The 18862-nt window shown below is 39.6% G+C and overlaps 1 protein-coding gene across 1 annotated transcript; it reads right to left on the bottom strand.

The window, feature by feature from the left end:
• Positions 1 to 1183: 1183 nt before the first annotated feature.
• Positions 1184 to 18431, bottom strand: plpp2a (phospholipid phosphatase 2a). The gene is made up of 6 exons (XM_085257450.1): positions 18114 to 18431; positions 5605 to 5756; positions 5211 to 5473; positions 4280 to 4337; positions 3650 to 3826; positions 1184 to 2310 (listed from the first exon to the last, which is right to left on the bottom strand). Exons 1-6 carry the CDS (start codon positions 18172 to 18174, stop codon positions 2173 to 2175), a joined length of 849 nt encoding a protein of 282 aa, XP_085113576.1. The 5' UTR covers positions 18175 to 18431; the 3' UTR covers positions 1184 to 2172.
• Between the last annotated feature and the right edge of the window lie 431 nt (positions 18432 to 18862).

Raw genomic sequence — 18862 nt, 5'->3', positions numbered from 1 at the left:
TGAATTTGTGGGAACATCTGCTTCTGGGAAGATTGCGGCAGAACCTGAATGCTCCAGACGAGCAAGCTGCTGAAACTTCTTGCCTAGCAGACTAAGTGAGCATTTTCCCTGAAGTTAAAATGAATTAAACAGTTGCTGGTTGTATAAAAGAGTGAATGCTTCAATTACAATAGACTTGAAATCCATAAAACAAGAGTCCTTTGACCTCAGGAAATCACATGATAGGGTGGGGCTAGGTTTCACAATGAGTTCATCTGAAACCTTGGCTGATGGTGACCTACACCCGTTTTCACACCTTGGCTCGTGTGATTAGGTAGAGGATCAATAGGGGGTCCATGTCCCTCTTGGGGGGGGGGGACACTCCCATAGGGCTTAAATCTGGGACTCTTCACCATTTGACCATAGAACTGAAGAAGCTTCTCAGATGAGAAGTGAAATGTCTTCAAACAACTTAAAGAAGTCCAGATGCTTTTTTTCTTTTCTTTCCAGGCTACTTAGACAATGTATTAGAAAGTTAATCTGCAACATCTCTATCCAGACTTAGTACCCCTGTAGCTGTAGTTGAGCCATTTCTGAGTTTGATGCCAAACAACTGATTTTTGTTTCTAATCAGAATCCCCCAAATCTCTTTAAAGCAGCATTTGAGTGAACAAGTAGATTTAGCATATCATGTAGCCTAACCAGTCTCTGGAGAAATATTTGTGGATTTTTAATTACTGTGTGCACCATAAATCTAATTGACAGTGTACTGGCATGGATGTGAAATCATAACGGCTCAGCCGGGATAATGAAATCAAAACTATCAGACTACCTTCTAAGGGCAAGTGGGAACCTTTTGTACAATTTAGCTGAAATGACGCTAAACATGGTTTTGTAATAAGGATTCTTTGCTTATGACAATTTATGAATAATTGCTAACAAAGGGGGGAAAAAAACCAAACAACTTCCTGTTTCATGCACTGGCTCACCAGCTTCATTCCTCTGGTAGAAAGGGCCGTGAGCTGCAGGTTCTGACTTGAACCCTGCGTCACTGTGTTGTACAGAGCTTTCGCTAAGAATGCAGCAGAGAATAGCTCAATGGAAATAACTAAAAAGAAGGCATTCTCTCTGTGGGAATCCACACAAAAGACTGCTTTGCATGCCTTTCTTCATGCTGATAAAATAATCACACACGGAAGGTGAATATGCTGGCAAGTATTTATGGAAAACTGTAAAACACCCTGAAGGCTAAAGGAAGTAAGTGATTACATTATGTACAATTTCACAATAGGTTACACACGTTGTTATAAATGGGGAAGGAAAAGGTCCATGAAGGTGTATTTACTTTGTATCAAAAGAGGAAGGTTATAGGATGAAGATGCCTCAGGAACATCTCCATTTGTCCTTGGCCGTCCCTTTCAAGTCTGAGAAAAAGTGACAGAAGGAACAATATCGCCATAACTTCAGTAAATTAGTGGTCATACATTCTTGAAAAAAAACCAACAATTGCACAATTTATTAGATATAGAAGATTTTTTTTTTTTTTAAAAGTGTTAGTGCTACAAATCATCCTGTATGTATATTATGTCAGTGGAAGCACTCCATAATTACACTTGCATATCTTTTAAAGACAATAAAGAGATGTCTGTAGAAAAAAACAAACAACAAAACTAATGGGTGTCACAAAGAGGCAGTCGAGCTCGAGAGTAGGTAAAACATCAGTCTTATCAGACTGTAGCAAAGTGTATAACATTATTCAGCCTCCAAGGATCGGTTCTTCCATTCAAGGGCAGAACAAAATCTTTGGAATTGAAATCGGACCGATCTCTTCAACTGTCAGTCACTCTTAAGTTTGACTCACAGCATCAATTTCTCAGACAAATCTGAATCTTTCTGCAAGAAATAATTATGAAAATTTAAAAAAAAATGAACATAATGAAAAAAAAAAACCTCACAAAACCCACTCATTATAAAACATAAAAAAACAACTCAATCACATCTTTGCAGCATATAAACACAAACTTATAGAGGCCCTGGAGTTTTCATAGCTGTGAAAGTGTTAGGGAGATCTAATAGCAGACTGTGCTCTGCTGCTTTCGTTGTTTTTTTCTTCTGTGCACGTTCTTTGATAACGGAGCTGCTGTTATAGAGTGCGAGGGCCGGGCTGGTGAGAGTAGCTGTAGGGTGGTGCGCTCATACTGATCCGCTGTAGCTGTGATTTCTGTGTTCTGAATCTGAAGGCCTCGGTTTACATTCGAGTTGTTCAGTCTCTGGTGTTTGCGGCTCAGAAACTGGAGGGCGCTGCTTGAAGAAATCGGACACATATCGGACCTTTGGGAACAAACACAGTAACAATTATAGGCTATTACGTTGCTTAATAGAAGCGTTAGCATTGCTTACAGCTGACGCTACTGCTTTACACTGTAAATGAATAGTTCAGCAGTCGGTCTAAATTATACCTTTTAGATGTTGGGATTCAGCTTCATATTATACCACAGAGTAAAGTCACAAACACACAATTAACAGTTATAGCCTCAAAACGCCAATAGGTGTTCTTTGCAATAGCCAGGTGCTATTCCCAAGTACAGAGGCTCCTCCAAATGTAAGTCACATTTATGGCATGAACCATTGTCATTTGCAGCCCATCCCATATGGAAAAGAAATAGTAAAAACATATGATTTACTCATGAAAGTGGCCACTTTCTCATTACTTTCATATATTTTTTTAGTAAGTATACAAAACATACAAGTTTCATTATATAATTTTTCAAGGGATCTTATGTGTTTTCACTCTTGTATGCTTTTCATACAAGTTTCATACAAGACAGATAAAAACTTTATAAGATTTATATATATCTTTTCCATATGGGATTCTTACAGGGATGATCATGATGTTGTGCAAGCTAAGCTACTTGAACTTTTTCCAGGGTACATCTTTAATGGCTTTAAAAAAGTCATTAAAGATGGTTGCAGAAATTTAATTTTAGTTTCGATTTTTTTCCCCCTTGGTTCTACAATGTCTTAACAAGGTCAAGAGCTCTCGCCTCTCCCTGGCAATCACGATTAACTGCAAGTGGTTGTTCCTCTCTGCCATCATTAAAAGGCTCTGCTGCATTCAGCTGCATTCATTGGCCCAGGGGTAGACAACTCCAGGCCTCGAGTGTCCTGCAGGTTTTTAGATGTGTCCTTGATCCAGCACAGCTGATTTAAATTGCTAAATTACCTCCTCAACATGTCTTAAAGTTCTCCAGATTCCTGATAATGAACTAATCAGGTGTGTTGATCCAGGGTGAGATCTAAAACCTGCAGGACACTGGCAATCGAGGCCTGGAGTTCGACACCCCTGGATTGGACTGATCAATACTCAGAACAGTGGGAAAGTCCAAGAAACTCAAGAAGTGGGTCCCACTACTTCTTTGCCAACCTGAAAGCTGGCAAAACTCACCAAAATCCCTCATTAGGTCTTTGTACTTGTCAATCTACACCATTTTACTTTAGGAAGAGGCTGCTCAGCCAGCCTTTGGATTCAGAAGTAATGATTCAAAAGTGGAAAAATATGTTTATCAACACTTTAAAAATAGAGGATTTCAGTTTTCACCTTATATAATCGTATAAATGTCCTCAGCTTTAATGATAAACATCAATAAACGTGACGCAGAAATGCACTCACTGTGAGCACAGCGATGAGAGCGCCCTGCAGCAGTCCCACCACGACGTCGCCCGGGTGGTGTTTGTAGTCAGAGACGCGCGTGTATCCCACATACAGAGAGAACGACACCAGGAAGAACTGGATGGTGGGTCGAACCAGTCTCGTCCATTTCCCCTGCATCCTGGCCTGGACATAGAGCTTTACACACAAAAGTACAGATTCGAATTCAGCTCGAAGGTTGCGCACATTAAAGAACCATTTTTTTTGTGGGAAAAAACAAAACAAGATTAAGGTTAAGATCGGAGCCATTTACCTATAGCAAATTTCCTGACTTCCCCCCTTAAAAAATATTTATACACTTTTTTTAAATCTAAAATTTGTCCCACTTTATCCATCCAGCCCCCCCAAATGCAGAATGCTGATTCCTGTGGAGTTTGAGCAGCTCATAATTCACTCCTGAAAACCCCTAACAGGGATCAAACCATTAAATCTGTCACCTTCCGGCCATTGTGCCACGTGTGGTATAGCAACAATGGTGTTTTTTTTGTCTGTGTCGACCACATTCTCCTGTTTGGCTTAGTCATGTGTGTTTTTTTGGTAAACAGCCATTTCAGAGCTGCAGAAAGTCTCACGCTATGAGGACACACTCACCGACAGGAAGATCATGCAGTACATCCCGAAGGACGAGTGTCCGGAGTAGAACGATAACCTAGGGAGCAAAATGGCAGCATTAGTAATGGTTTTCAGTGAATATGAATGGGAACCAGCATTAAAACTAGGCCTACTTATCAGTTTGTTTACCATTTAATCTAAGGTAAACAATCTTAACAGTTTGGGCAATCTGCAGCCTACATTTTTGAATATTTTTATTTCTGGGTATTACGTCCAAACTAAACAAATAAACAGTCATCCAGGAAATGGAAACATGCACGTTGCAGTCTATTTAAATTTAACCTGATAATACTGATAGTATCCACTTCCTCATGTATACATTAGTGTGGACACTCCAACACTCCAGCAGAAACCAAAGAGATATTCGAGTTTTATATTTATATTGATTATATTATATTTCACTGACGAGATGAAATTAAACCTGTTATTGCTAATCTAAATAGTTTTTCAGCTATAAAACTGATAAGGTCAAACTTGGTAAATCAGTCCATGGAGAGAGCAGATCTTAAAGATTTTAAACTAAGCTGTCAGTAAGTTGGGGTTTTAAGAGAGAGGCTGCCTCAAACCAGGATACATCTTGGGATCTTATTCATGAGTGATGGGAAAATTGAGGACTGAAGCGGCCTCAGCAGTAATAAAGAAATAATAAGCTAAGCCGAAAGGCAAAGCTTTCGATTTACCAGTCCATCTGCTTCCCAGCCAGAATGAAATCCCGGTTATGACTCAAAGAGTAATACAAGCTGCCAAAATGAGTTTCCTCTGTACAGTGGCTGGGCTCAGCCTTAGAAATAGGTTGAGGAGCTCACACATCCAAAGGGATGAAAATTCATGGCATTTTTCAAATCATCCATTTACTCCTAGCTCTTTGCACTGCACATAACAAATCTGATAGGTGTCGTAAAGTGTCCACCTGGATTCAGTCACATTGCGGTGGCTGCCGTTGCACTTGATCTCCAACATGTATCCATTACAGACCACTGGCTTGCAAACGTCTATGAAGTTTGGACGAGGACGGCCAATGGTGAACTTTGCCAAGTCAGTCAGCGACTGGCTGATAGCGGCTCCAAACAAGTAGGTGCCCACCACTTTGTAGAGAGCTGACAGGTATTGGTTGAATGGGGAATTGGAGCGCAGACGATTGGTGTGCACCAGGTAGGCCTCTCCTGTTGTGATCTGTGGAAGGAAGGGGCCAAGATTTATTATTTGGAAAATAAGATTCTTTGCAGATTGCCTGTAGAAAGACACAAGGTTAGTCTTATTTTTCAGTAACTAGGGGCTCAGCCAAATCAGACACATGGGCTTACAATGACTATGGAGCAGGTGATGGTGACTGCAGCCATCGTCCCATGAGAGATGGTGTCTCTCCTGTAGGGATAACGGATGCTCTGATCATCGCAGTAGATTCCTCTCTGGTAAGGCTTGAACATCAATGTGAGAATGGCTGAGGGTAGAGCCGCTGTAAAAGGGGGGGGAAGGGGAGAGAGAGAATACACCTTGAGCTTTGTTTTAAAATTGCAGTATGATTTCTACTGCTCAAAACAGTATTAACTCAAATAATGCAGTGGAGATAGCACTGTTACTTGTTCATTGTATTCACAGTGATTATCTGTAGTCACGTGTGCTGAACTTAAACCACATTTAAGTATTTCCAGTAGTAATGACGCATTTCCTGTTGGGTGCTGCGTGTGGAAAAAGGATAACTTTAAATGATTTCATTTTCCTGATATTGTATTGAGTTGAAGTGTGAAAACTGCTCCAGTGAAAATGTCCTTGCAATTGCAAGAAAGAACAGGAAGCATGAACAGCACACACTCATTTTTATACTGAAATAAATCCCCCATTGTCTGCTGTTGTTCTAAATCTGCACCAGAAATCCAGTCACTTTTCTCACCACAAGAGAAGTTTCTCATGTTATTATGATTTCCTGGTGACTTAAGGTCACACAAATGGTTTTCACATTGGCCAGATAAAAGAAAATAGGTGACATCAAAAAGCCATATCAAAAATAAAAAAAATGGAAACTGTGGCTGGTTTGGGGTGATGCATGTTGCTGTAGAGGGGTTTTCATCGAGCTTTTGCAAACCCTTGCAGAGACTGGAAAATTACTACTGTAGTCTTAAAGTGTGACTACACAGTGAAGGTGCAACTCAGGAAACAGCTAAAAACACACTGGCGGACTCATCTTTTGGCTTTGCGCACAAGCCGCGGCGCTACGTGGTAAATGAATTTGTCATCGGTGGCAACGGCTTCACCTCTACAAGTCGCGTTTACTCTGTAGAGGAACTGACTGTCACCATGGCAACACACGCGACATCACAGCCAACACCTTTGACACCAGGGCAGCGTTCACAATGTGAGGGGCCTGGGAACTGACGACCGGAGCGGGACACACACTTGCATACCTCAAGACATTCGCACGTGCTCGTGCACACCAGCGACAGATATAAATGGGTTATTTCAAGCCATGCATACATGTATAAAAGCTATAAAGAGCTGCGAAGGACAAAAAGAAAACTGGTTTCAGCAGTTTCTGTCTGTGCAAACAAGACGAAGAGTGGGGCATCTGCAGGAGGACATAAAGCTGTCTCCTAAATCAGAGCAGGACAATAGTCCACTTTAAAGGCCTAATGTCAGAAACTTTCTACCCCACAACACTTAAATCGTTTTCCTGTCTTCAAGAGCTTCCTGCTGAATATAATAACAGCAAGAGATGGATAAATGTTGTTTGTTTGCTCAAAAACTATTGTATATTTATGGGTGTGGAGCTGCTCGCCACTGACAGATTGCTTCCTTCCTCTACTGTATGGGCCTGACAATTCACATAAGATTACATTAAAAGCACAGATAAACTTTGATGGAAATTATCTAGACTCCCTTCTGCAGATGTTTGTTGTAGTCTTATTCTTGTTTGGGAGGGTGTGTGTCACATCCCGACTACCCCTGTCATACAGTTCTTGAATGTGGCTCCGTTTGTGATGATTTTTGTGCATCTTTTATACACATTTCCCCAAAGCATGACAGATTTGGTACTTCCACAAACTTTAAGATCTTCATTATTTATAAGATTAACCCTGGGATGCACTGATATATGGGCTAATACCAGCCTTGTTGATGGACATTGGTCTGTCTGCAGATAAGAAGGTATTAAGTGTTGTGTGATTACTTCAATTATATGTTCGCCAAATGTTCAAGAATTGTGTGATGAAGAGCTGAAAAATTTAAAAAACAGGTAAGATGCTGTTGTTCTACTAGTAAATGCATAGTTTGAACAATGTTTGTTCAAACTGGGCTGTGCCTCTTTCAGGGAAAACTATGGTACAACCTTATGGTGCATCACTACTATTATACCATAAAGCTGCTGGACCCTGTTACATGGCACCACAACGTCATATCTGTAGCTGTAACTATATACTAAGGTTGCACAAAATGAGGTACAATTCAGTTTGATGAAAACACAGCCCACAGGGGGCATGTTCTGTTCAAGTAAATATGACTTAAAATATATAAATGAAAAGTACACCAAAGGAATTTAAAGAGCAAACACATACAAGTCAAAGTGCCTTTTAACCTGCTTATAAACATATGGGTGAAGATAATTCGAGCATTTAAGTTATGCTTTTTGTGACAAATCTCGAACTCCGCTGCAGTTTAGTAACACAAAAAACGATTGCAGGTCACTGAAGTGACTCTTTTTGTAGGCCATCTTTTAACAACGTAACACTGAATTGCTCATGTCACCATGTACGTTTTGTTCTTCTGTCTATCTCTTTAAACACCTATTGGTCTGCCACGCCTCCTACTTTGTCACCATATAAGGGACACTTTAAGTCTCCCTGACCTAAATAGCCTAACGCCGGATTTGTCATTTGTTACAAGTCTGAACAAGCGCCACTAATAATATTTGATGACAAGCAGTTTCCTCATTAAGGAGAAATTATTTTCATGAAAGTTCTCCCTTCGCTCATATTCATTGTTCCTGTAGGTCAAGCATGCTTTCAGCTCCACTTTGAAGTCAAACCAAGCCACTGTTTATTCTGCAGAGCATAAGGATAACATTTAGATAAGAGACTATTTGTTTGACACAAATCTCCAGTGGCTTACGCATTGCCAGGGTGGAGATGTGTTGAGCAATGATCTTAAAAAACATACATGATAACCACTGGTCAGCTTGCTTAACAGATTTGGTGAGGAAACCCAAGTCAGACTTGCTCCGAGTTGCTGGGGGTGAAACTATTATCTGGACTGGCTCTGTTATTACAGAAGGCCTGACATGTTTTTGTAGGCTTGTGCTGGCAGGGCGGCCTCCCATGCTAGCGTCTAGGTCAAATTGATCCCAAATCAAATTTTTCATGCACCAAAACTACTTGCAAAAGTAAGGCATACCTAAAAGGGATTGTTTAAATACATTTTTATATTTCTTATTCTTCATTCTGTAAAAGGACATTTCTCGCTTCAAGAGCTTAACAACCTTTTGTTTTCTTTCTAGTTATTAATTACATGGTTACTTGTATGGTTTAGCAACCCACATTCTTATCACAAAACTTTAAACCTCAATAAAATAAGCACCAACATTGAGTGTGGTTGTCATCATAGATGGCTTCTCTTGCATTTGAGGTAGGAAATGCTACTCGTAAAATGTGGTTAGAAAAACAATCTCACTAGAAAAATAATCCAAACAGATGTGCTTTTAATGTCTTATTTAAACCGTCTTGCATAACTTGTTGAACCTTCTATAGAAGCGAATGCCTTCAGTAGGCGTTTCCTCTGGCTCCCTATTTAACTAGCACGGTGAAAAAGATGAATTGTCGTCCAGTACGCCTAGAAAACTCTTTCAATTCATCAGTATGTTTTGCTTGAACATACCTCAAGACAGCACCATGACGTCAGGACTCCAGCCTCTTGATTTACTTGTTGCTTCACCCAACCTCTCCCAAGCTTCAGACTATAGATTACCTCCCTGAATTTTTCCTTTAAAATGCCATCAAAGAGCTTGGAAATTCAAGTCATTGATGTTTCCTCAATGACTGCAATGACCAGCTCTAAGGAAGCAAAGTATGCCCACAAACCATGATGCTGCCTCCACCATGCTTCACAGCTGCAAGCCTGAAATGCCTTGCAACACATTTTTTTGTGTGTTTATCGACTCTTCCGATGATCTATATTAATTTGCAAATTAGTTTTCACTTGCATCATGTTTGCTACATCCTGCATTTGTTTTGCAATTTATTTCTAAAAATAAATAAATAAATAAAAGCATTTCGCAATTTTTTGTTGTTTTTTTTTGTGGGGGAAAGGGGGTGGGGGGCAAACTCATGTAGAAGTCTCAAAAACCCATGTATCAAATATGATACTCTTGGATTTAAATGGTTAAAGGAATGACAATAATGTTTGTGGTGTCTTTAAATTAACGTAATTATTTTCAACAATTTTCTTAGAGTAGACATGTGAAAAAGGCTTCTGCTTATTAGTGTTTTGTGTTTACTCCTGGGTTCTTTTTCACCTCTTTGTGTGCAATTTTGAGATCTTTTCAGGACTCCAAGAGAGCCTCCCTTTCAAGGCAACGTCTCATTATAGACTGATTTACACTTGGGCCTTATACACCGCTTCTTCTAACGTCCAATAAAAAAATGACACCGGTCTTAAGCAGAGTTTCAGTAACTGGTTCCAATCTCATTTCTTTAATTTACCCCCCCCCCCCCCTTTCTTGGTACTTGGAAGAGAAATCATTAGTAAAGAGGTTTATACACTTTATGTACTTCCAGTAATCAACAGTATTACCTACTCTGTTCTTACATGCACAGCAAATCTTGAGATCCTGAGTCTTAGTTTTATAGCTTAGCTGTATTTGAGGACAAAAATATCTGACTCAGTTCCAATATACATAAAAGGGAGTTATTCCTCCCTACAGTTGCAAAGTGCTTGCTCATAGGAGGCTGTCTGACTATTAGGGTTCTCAAGCAAATACCTTACAAATTATATGGTGCTTTCAGATGTTAGTCAAACTTGTTCCCAGTGGGAGTTGGCCTCTGTCAAGATTGTTGTTTGTCACTCCTGTTCATAACTTATGAAGAGAATTTCATTGGCATAGTCAAGTGGAGAAGATGCTCCACTTTGGTGGCTCCTGGATCAACTCTCTGGTTTTTGTGCATGATGGTTGGCTCCTTCAGGCAGTGACCTCCAACGTGCACTGGGGCGGTCGTCGTCAATTCTAGCAGTTAATTTAATAGATGCAGGTTTTAGCTCCTTCTACTTACTTACTACTTTATATAATCAAACATCTCCCATTTCAAAAAAGTTAGCTTTTATGTACAGTTTTGTTGCACTTCGGCAACATATATTTAACAATAAAGTTGCGCTGTCCGAAACATTTTATGCTTTTTTGGTTTTTTCTTCAACTTTTCCCCTCCATTCATCTCCATGTTACCCATTTCCCTCCTTATTTTAATGTTTAAACTCAAGTAAACTCAAGGTTTTGTTTTCTTTTAATGTGAAAGTAAAACTAAACTGCAAACAAAGCATTTTACTCATAAAATGTACCCAGTTTTGAATGTAAGATCATAAAACGTTGCTATTTTTTGGATCTCTTCTCCCTCCTTTTTTATTTTAAACTAAAGGAAACCATCTGAGTATAGCAGTAAAATGTTATTTGGTCAACTGAAAGTTTGTATCATCCTACTCCGAAATTTTACATGTAGCTGTCGAGTTTTATGTTGTCCATAAACCTTTACAGCTGCAAACACTGTAATAACTGTTCAAATCTCTTTGCTAAAAGAGGTACACACACACACACACACACACACACACTCCCAAGTTTCTGATAACTTTTGCCTTTAGTTTAAAAAAAAAAAAAAAAAAAAACCACAGGAGATTCAAAAAAAGGAAGGAGAGACAGTATTGTTTTAGGCTTTCATAATCCCTTCTGGCGAGCATGCACCCCGATTCCACTTTGAGAAAATAAACATAATGGAATTTGGGATCAGACACAAGTACAACTTCCCCTTGACCTCTGACCCAGCAGGAAGGGGAAAATGTTCCTGTTATTCAGCATTCAAGATAAGTGATGGAAGTCCATACTGTGGCTCATCTTGAGAACTGAACTACTGAGACATTTGCTGGGAACAGAACCACAAACGGCTAACAACTAACAGCAACGTATGTGAACATGTATCTGCACATCTCAGCAGATGACTGAGATCTGTGAGCCTGCTGAGTAACTTCATGGTTTGTCAGCTAACAGGGGTTGTGTGGAGGTGATCTTAAAAGCAATATTTAACTTGTTAACTTTTGTTTATATTGGCAAGTTTTTCAAATTCTCATTGCTGTTACTTTTCTCTACGATACATTCCCAAGAAGTCAGCACAGCAAGAGAACAGTGTGAAATCAGCAGTCCAATGCTGTAACATTTTCATGTTTTTATCCAGTCTGTCTGCAATAGTCAGCATTATTCAGTTTTTTTTTTCCTTCATAAACCCGGAAAACTGGAATTGCAGAGAAAGTGGATCACTTCCTGTGAGGCTGGGGATTTTCCTGGGAAAGTCCTAGACAACACTGGCTGATAAAAGCTTTATTTTGTAAAAGAAGAAGAAAATAGCAAACTGTCTGTTTTGAGTTTTAGAGCTGATAAAATTTTGCTTTTGTTAGCTTTAGACGGGGTCAGGCTAGACAGTTTCCCCTCATTTCCAGTCTTTGTGCTAAATTAAAATCGACTCCAGACTTACTGTCTCCCATGTGACGGATGTATGATACATATTGGCCAAATTCTGATATTGGTCAATATGGCTGATTGATTAATGTTTAATTTGCAACAATGTCAGTGGACATCATTTATCAGTTTTTGGCTGGCTGAATGTTTGAAAAAAGTTTTTCCTGTGCTCAGTCACATTTAGATATTTCAGATATTCTTCAAAGACACAAAAAATATGTACTAGAAGCCAACTGATTTATCAGCAGACCAATATTATCGTCTGCTTTAAGCCATTTTTAACAGCCAATAAATGAAAATGTATTGTAAACATGCAGAAGAGGCATATGAAACACCCTTCAACATTGCTTAGTTTGTCCACCAGAGGGTGCTCTGCAGCTCCCTGCCGGCCAAAGACCAACAGCAACAGGGTACACAAGTAAATAAATAACCAGGCATAACAATTGCCATGTTATATCTGTTTGCACCTGAAAGACAAAAAAAAGAAAAAAAAAGAAATATATTATCTATCTATCTATCTATCTATCTATCTATCTATCAGTGGCTATATCAGAATATTATATTTTTAAAATAACCAAATATTGGTGTCTTAAAAAAAAAAATCAGTCAGGCTCTTGTGTGTGTACCAAATACCAATATTTGAACATATCGATATCAGCCCACAATTTCACAATCGGTGCATTTCTACAAAAGCGGGATTAATCTTCTGATGGAATTCCCAGGAACAGCACATACTGAAAGCCTGTAATATATCACTTCATAGGGTTATTTCAAGTGCAATAATGTTGGATCATGTTTTAGTGGCTTTTTTAGCGTTTTGTTTTTTAAAAAAAAAAAAAAAAAAAAAAAAAAAAAATCACCTCTTTTCTTGCTTAAACTTGTCTGTAAAAAGAAGAGTACAGAGCATGAATTAGGCCATTAGATTTTGTTGCCCATAGGTCAAACCTTCATAAGAATCTGGTAATTTTGTCCATTGGTTGTTCTTACCATGAGTTTGATTTACATTACACTTTTTAGTTTAGTTTGCATCATATCCAAGCCAATAGTTTATTGGTTCACATTCGTAAACCTCTCATCTTACAGATCTGTGGCTTTGACCTTTTAATAGAATGCTTACACACACACACACACACACACACACACACACACACACACACACACACACACACACACACACACACACACACACACACACACACACCTTCCTTTATGAAACGACCACGGAGGACAATGTAACTACGCACACACAGCCTGTACTATGTATGCCAACACAACAATCATATCTCGCTTCCATTTTCACACAGGAATGTCAGAGAGCAGAGGTCAGCACTTCCCACTTGACTCTGACATGCATTTGGCAGAAGCAGATACAGTGTGTGTGTGTGTGTGTGTGTGTGTGTGTGTGTGTGTGTGTGTGTGTGTGTGTGTGTGTGTGTGTGTTGTACACAACATGGTCATATCTTTGTGGGGACCAAAAATTGGAAGTTTACTATATTTGTGGGGACAAAATCCACGTCCCCGTGAGTTTGAAGGCACGTTGAGACTCAAAATGTGGTTTTAGTGTCAGGGTTAGGCATTCATTTTTGATGGTTAGGGTAAGCGGCTAGGGAAAGCATTATGTCAATTAGATGTCCCCACAAGGATATGAAAACAACTGTGTGTGTGTCCCATACATGTCAACAAATTGTCAAAAATGGCATATAAATAACAGCTCTCGAGCCAAACAGCTGTTGTCAGTCACTGGCTGTCATTTCCGCAATACTGCAGCTCTTCTATGCTTCGGACCCTAGAAACAAAAAGCATGTATAGTTTCTGTTCCTTATAGCTCACGCTTATTAAACACAGAATGTAAGTCTGTGTTAAAGGTATCACATGAGCATTTTCAGTTTCATCTGATACATTTAGGTATGAAACCATAAGTCATCGATATAAAAACTAAAAAAAAATCTGCCCTGCCTTTGCGTTGCTTGAAGTCTTATGTGGTAGGGAACTGAATAAGTTTGGGTTTCCAATGGTTTTTGAAAGAAAAGAAAAATACACCCTCTGTCAAATGTAAAGTTTTACATACTTGGACATTACGAAAAGAATAATTTAAAAATTGGGTAAAACAAAACAAACAAACACGAGACAACAGTATATGACTTATATTAGGTGATTACATATTGAACAAAAGCTGAGCTAAAATGCAGAAGCAAAGTTTGAAAAGTGAAGTACACCCCACGTAACTTGTAAAACCACCTTTAGTCATAGTAATGTGAAGTAATCATTTTCTGTATGAATTTTGGTACACTTTTTATTACCACGCTGTTTCTGTTCTTTGAGGTTTTCGAGCAGTCTGTGCATCACTATTTTAAGGTTCCCCACAGTATTTCAGTCTTGTTAAGGTCTGGTCTTTGAAAAAGGAAAAGACTCAAGGTGTTGCAATGGCTCAGTCACTCTGTTGTAGCTTTGCTGCTGTGCCTGGGTCCTGTTGAATGATCCAGTTTGGGCAAGCCTTTAGTTATCAGATAGATGGCCTCACTCTAGAGTTTCTATAGTGATAGATGGCTCTAGAGTACTTTGCTATGCAGAGGGGTTTATGGTGGACCCAATGACTGAAGGTGCCCAGGTCCTTTTGCTGCAAAACAAACCCAAATAATCACATTTCCATCACCACGTTTGACAGTTTGTATGCTGTCCAGTGTTCTTGGACAAGACTTTGGTTTGCAAAGTTCAGATGCAACTCTGCAAGCGTGACCATGTTGTTTTTTTTGTTTTGCTTCTTTCAAGCATAGAAAAGGTTTCCTTCTGGCAACTCTTCAAAATAAACAATACTCGTTCAGTCTTGTTCTAATTGTACTGTCCTGGATTTTATCATTTGCCTTGCTAACTGTAGTCTGTAGAGTCTGAGATGGGATTTTTGCCCTCTCTGATCATAGCATGGTCTGGCATTGGGGTGACTTTGCAGGGATGCTGACTCCTGGGAATACTGGGAACCATCTGCAGTGTTTTCCACTTGTGGATTTTCTTTTCACACTATAGCATAATGGGCTTTAAATTCCACTGCCAATTCATGGGCAGCAATAACTACTTTTTTAAATGAACTGCTTTCATCAGCTTCTTGATGCTAAAAGAACCTCTCAGCTGCTGAATGATATGGAGGATATCAGTATGACTCAGCAGATGGGTGGGGGCATTGTTGTTGTTGTAGTAGTAAGAGTCCACCCCCAGCAGGACAGAAGTGTTTGATGATGGGGTAAAGGTGATCACTCTGAACAACTTTGTATTGATTTGAAATGACTTTTCCCTCTAAAAAGGGACAACTAGATGGACCCAGATCATGCTAGCAAAATTCCTCCTCAGCATAACAAAGCAGATCCCCTCACTGTAGGGGGTCAAAAGCTTAGGTTTTCCCCCTTTATTTGCAAATTGACTGGATGTGTATTGATGCATTCAAGCTTCTGAAACAGATTCAGTCTGAAATCAGCGAATGAGTTTTGATATTCTTTTGGTTTTAGAGAGGGGGGAAAAGTGATTAGAACCACCGAAGCAACGTGTAGATAGCTAAAAGCTGCATGGTCAGCAACAGCTGGGATAGCTCTTGCTGTCTTGCTGACGGGCAGCTGGAAAGGCTACAACTCAAGATCCTCTTCATGTACAAACAGTGTTTTAAGTGAGACAACATTACAACAGTTTCACTGATAAAAGCAATGAGTTCAGGCATTTCCTTCAGATGGATTAGTTTAACTTTGTAGTAAACAGCCAAAACAAAATGTCAGCGAATGGAGGAATGTGGATCCGTTAAGATATGTATGTACAGAAGGTTTAATAGAGTGCACGTTCAGTTTTTTCCCCATTGTATTCTGTCAAATACTGTTAAAATGGTGGATGTTCAGTATTCAGTTCAGCATTTTACGCCCCTATCAGTTAATTTGGACATGTACGCTATTACACATATGCACACACTTCAAAACCCTCTATAGTCAAGCTAATTAAGAGGATGAAACCTTATTACAGTAGTTTACACTTGCAGTCACTCGCAGACCAATGGCAGATTACGTAATTTTAAAAACATTTCTGTTCCAGTCAGTACAGGGAGGATGAACTTTTTGGTGAAAATGCACAAGACAATATCTGACACACACCAATACCTCAACCTAGCTTTAAAGCACAGTGGAGGCAGCATCATGTTTTAAGGCTGTTTTGAATATTGCATAAACACCATTTACAGGTTTCTGTCAATGCAGCAACAAAATGGTTAAAAAGAAATACATGAATGAATGGGGAACACCAAGTCTGAATGCTGACCTTTACTAAAATGTTGAGGCTTGATTTGAAGGAAGACGTTTTCTCAATAAATCATAGGAATGTTGAACACTGTTTATTTTTTCAGGAGAGTAGTGGGAAGAGAAAAAAAAAAATCTTCCTCTTCACTGTGAGAGCCTCACAAGCACCTATGAGGAAATATCTAATTGAGGTTGTTTCTAATAAATTCGTATTTAAAGGTTTACTTATATTCTGCAGGCTGGACTGTGGTGGGGGATTATTCATTTTGTGTTCAATAAATAAATGAGAAGTACAGTCTTTGTGTGTTATTAGTTTAGTCACCACATTTTATATGCATTTAGTCCTGAACCGACTGCAGATTTATAACCATGTTTTCATGTGAATTCATAATCACTTTCACAGTCCTGACTAATCATCCTTATACCATGATTAGTCAGCAGGAGAAAAGGGAAAATGATAAAAACCTTGGTCAGCATTAATCATAATAATTATGACCTGAGAAAGGCTTCATCTGGGATTTCACAACAGAATGATTCAATGTTTTAAAAGTTCATTCTACATGTTTATAAGATCTTCAGCCAAAGAGAAAAAGACTATGGCGAAATATTGAAATAAGATCCACCAGCTCACCCCACCAGGTTTTTTTTTTTTTTTTTTACAAGGAACTTCTTTAAGGCACGCGCACGAACACGCACACACAGGATGCAGAATGGTTATTATCATTGTTATCATTCCTCCCTTTCAGCCACCAGATGGGTCCACAATTGGATGTATACATTGAAAAAGCACACGCACATGCACACACACTTGCTCCCTCATATTTCACTCCAGAAAAATCTACCATGAGAATTCAACATCAGTGTCCAGATTTCTTCTTCCACCATGTGGTACAAACTGTCAGGGTGACAAAAATGTGAGAGGTGTGACACCAACAGCTGGAAGATACCAGCTTCATTAATGGATTTGTGCCCTTGTGGTAGATCACAGCAAGTCGCAACAAGCCATTTTGGTTCTAGTCTTTCAAGACTGACATATTCAGTCTCTGGAGCCCACCCTCTTCACATACACACACGAAGACGCAAAAATAAACACACCTTTCAGCAGTTCCCATGACAGGATTTTAACTGTCAGAGAGAGATATTCAGTGACACTGATCTTCGCTTTTCCTCTTAACCTTAAGTTTTTGGTTTTTTGTTTTTTTTAAAAAAAGGAGGAACAACCCTGCACTTCTTGGCAGTATGAATGCAATCAAGGGGAGGTAGAGATGCACGCACGCATACACTGACGTGCACAAAGTGTCGCCAACTGGCTGACAGTGATATGAGATAGCGCGTGTCCTATTTTAACCCCGATCATTTCAGTGAAGAAATCGGTGCAGTGACACCCAGAGATAAACAGAAGTCCAGGCAGCTTTCACACTCAGTCCTGGGAAAGATTATTGGCTTGTTCGAACAAGGTAGAGACCGATACCGACTCGCACAGTTTAACAGTATTGCATACTTTAAAACCACTGCCAGTCATGGTCCTGATGTTTTTCCCGAATCCGTGAGTAAAATCTTAAAGGGGCGTTAAAAGTTTCTGTAATCTTGCAGCGACCCATGAAGCAACATGTTGGTAATCTACCAGAGATATATAAATCAGACCTGTGCGTACGGTTGTGCAATCCCCTGTGCGTCACTTTGAAGGCCATTCAACTTTTAATGTGGACTTACTATGCTGTTGTTCCGTCCATACAAAAATCACCAGTGAACATTAAACCACAGCCAATAACCTACGTCCAGAAACTAATCACGTTTTCAGCCATATTGTCAGGAGGAGGAGGGCAGAACGGGGGTTTTCACTTACCAGCAAAGACGCACAGAATATCCACCGCAACCAGAATCAGTTTCTTCCCATGTTCTGCCATGCTTCTTCAGACGGCTCGCCACTTTTATAAATAATAAATAAAAACCGCGTTTGGGGAAAAAAACAAAAAGCAGGCAGGAAGGTTGTAAACTGAACACCTGGAGAAACTGTGGACAAAGTACTAACAGGAAAGAATAACCTGCTCGCTCTTCCGCCTCCAGTGATCCTTACCTGCCCGCCTCCCTTTATGCCTGTCTATCTGTCCGTCTGTCTTTCTATACACTTCGCTGTTGGCAGGTAAGTCGCAAAGGAAGCACGTTTTGGTTTAGCCTGCCTTTTTTACGCACGGGGGGCGCGTCTGTCTTTACAGAAAAAAAGAGAAAGCTAACAGATAATTGATTGTCCCGAAACGCTTGATGTTGGAAAAAAAGGGAAATTCCCCGACTTTCTCTCTGCTTTCCCTTTCTCTGCTTAGTTTGCAGGGTAATTAAAAGTTCGGCAATGTTCTCTCCAGTGCTGAGACTTTTTTTGGGATAAAATCATGACACCCTTTTATTTTTCCAAACTAATAATGAGTGCAGCGATTTCACCCAACTTTGGCCTGGTTTCGCACTAACAGAGAGTCACTTAGGTAAAGTATAGCACATTTGCCGAGGATTTGCGACCTGCTGACGCACAGTTGTAAGGGAATCAACGCATTTCTTTTAAATTTATTTTATTTTGCGCTTAAAATGAGTGGCAAACACTAG

This window comes from Mchenga conophoros, linkage group LG19 (genome assembly GCF_057382185.1).
Source record: "Mchenga conophoros isolate Kocher_MC1m ecotype Shallow Benthic linkage group LG19, M_conophoros_male_GT1.1, whole genome shotgun sequence".
Taxonomy (NCBI): Eukaryota; Metazoa; Chordata; class Actinopteri; order Cichliformes; family Cichlidae; genus Mchenga; species Mchenga conophoros.
Note: the sequence above shows the minus strand (reverse complement) of the source record. Positions and strands in the feature narration are given on the sequence as shown.

What these genes read in the sequence shown, in the direction of transcription:
- plpp2a (XM_085257450.1), bottom strand. Translation starts at nt 18,174, where the DNA reads ATGGCAGAACATGGGAAGAAACTGATTCTGGTTGCGGTGGATATTCTG. An exon ending in TATTCTGTGCGTCTTTGCTG is followed by an intron (nt 5,757 to 18,113) that starts GTAAGTGAAAAC and finishes CCCCTTTTACAG; the next exon opens with CGGCTCTACCCTCAGCCATT. An exon ending in TCACCTGCTCCATAGTCATT is followed by an intron (nt 5,474 to 5,604) that starts GTAAGCCCATGT and finishes TTCCTTCCACAG; the next exon opens with ATCACAACAGGAGAGGCCTA.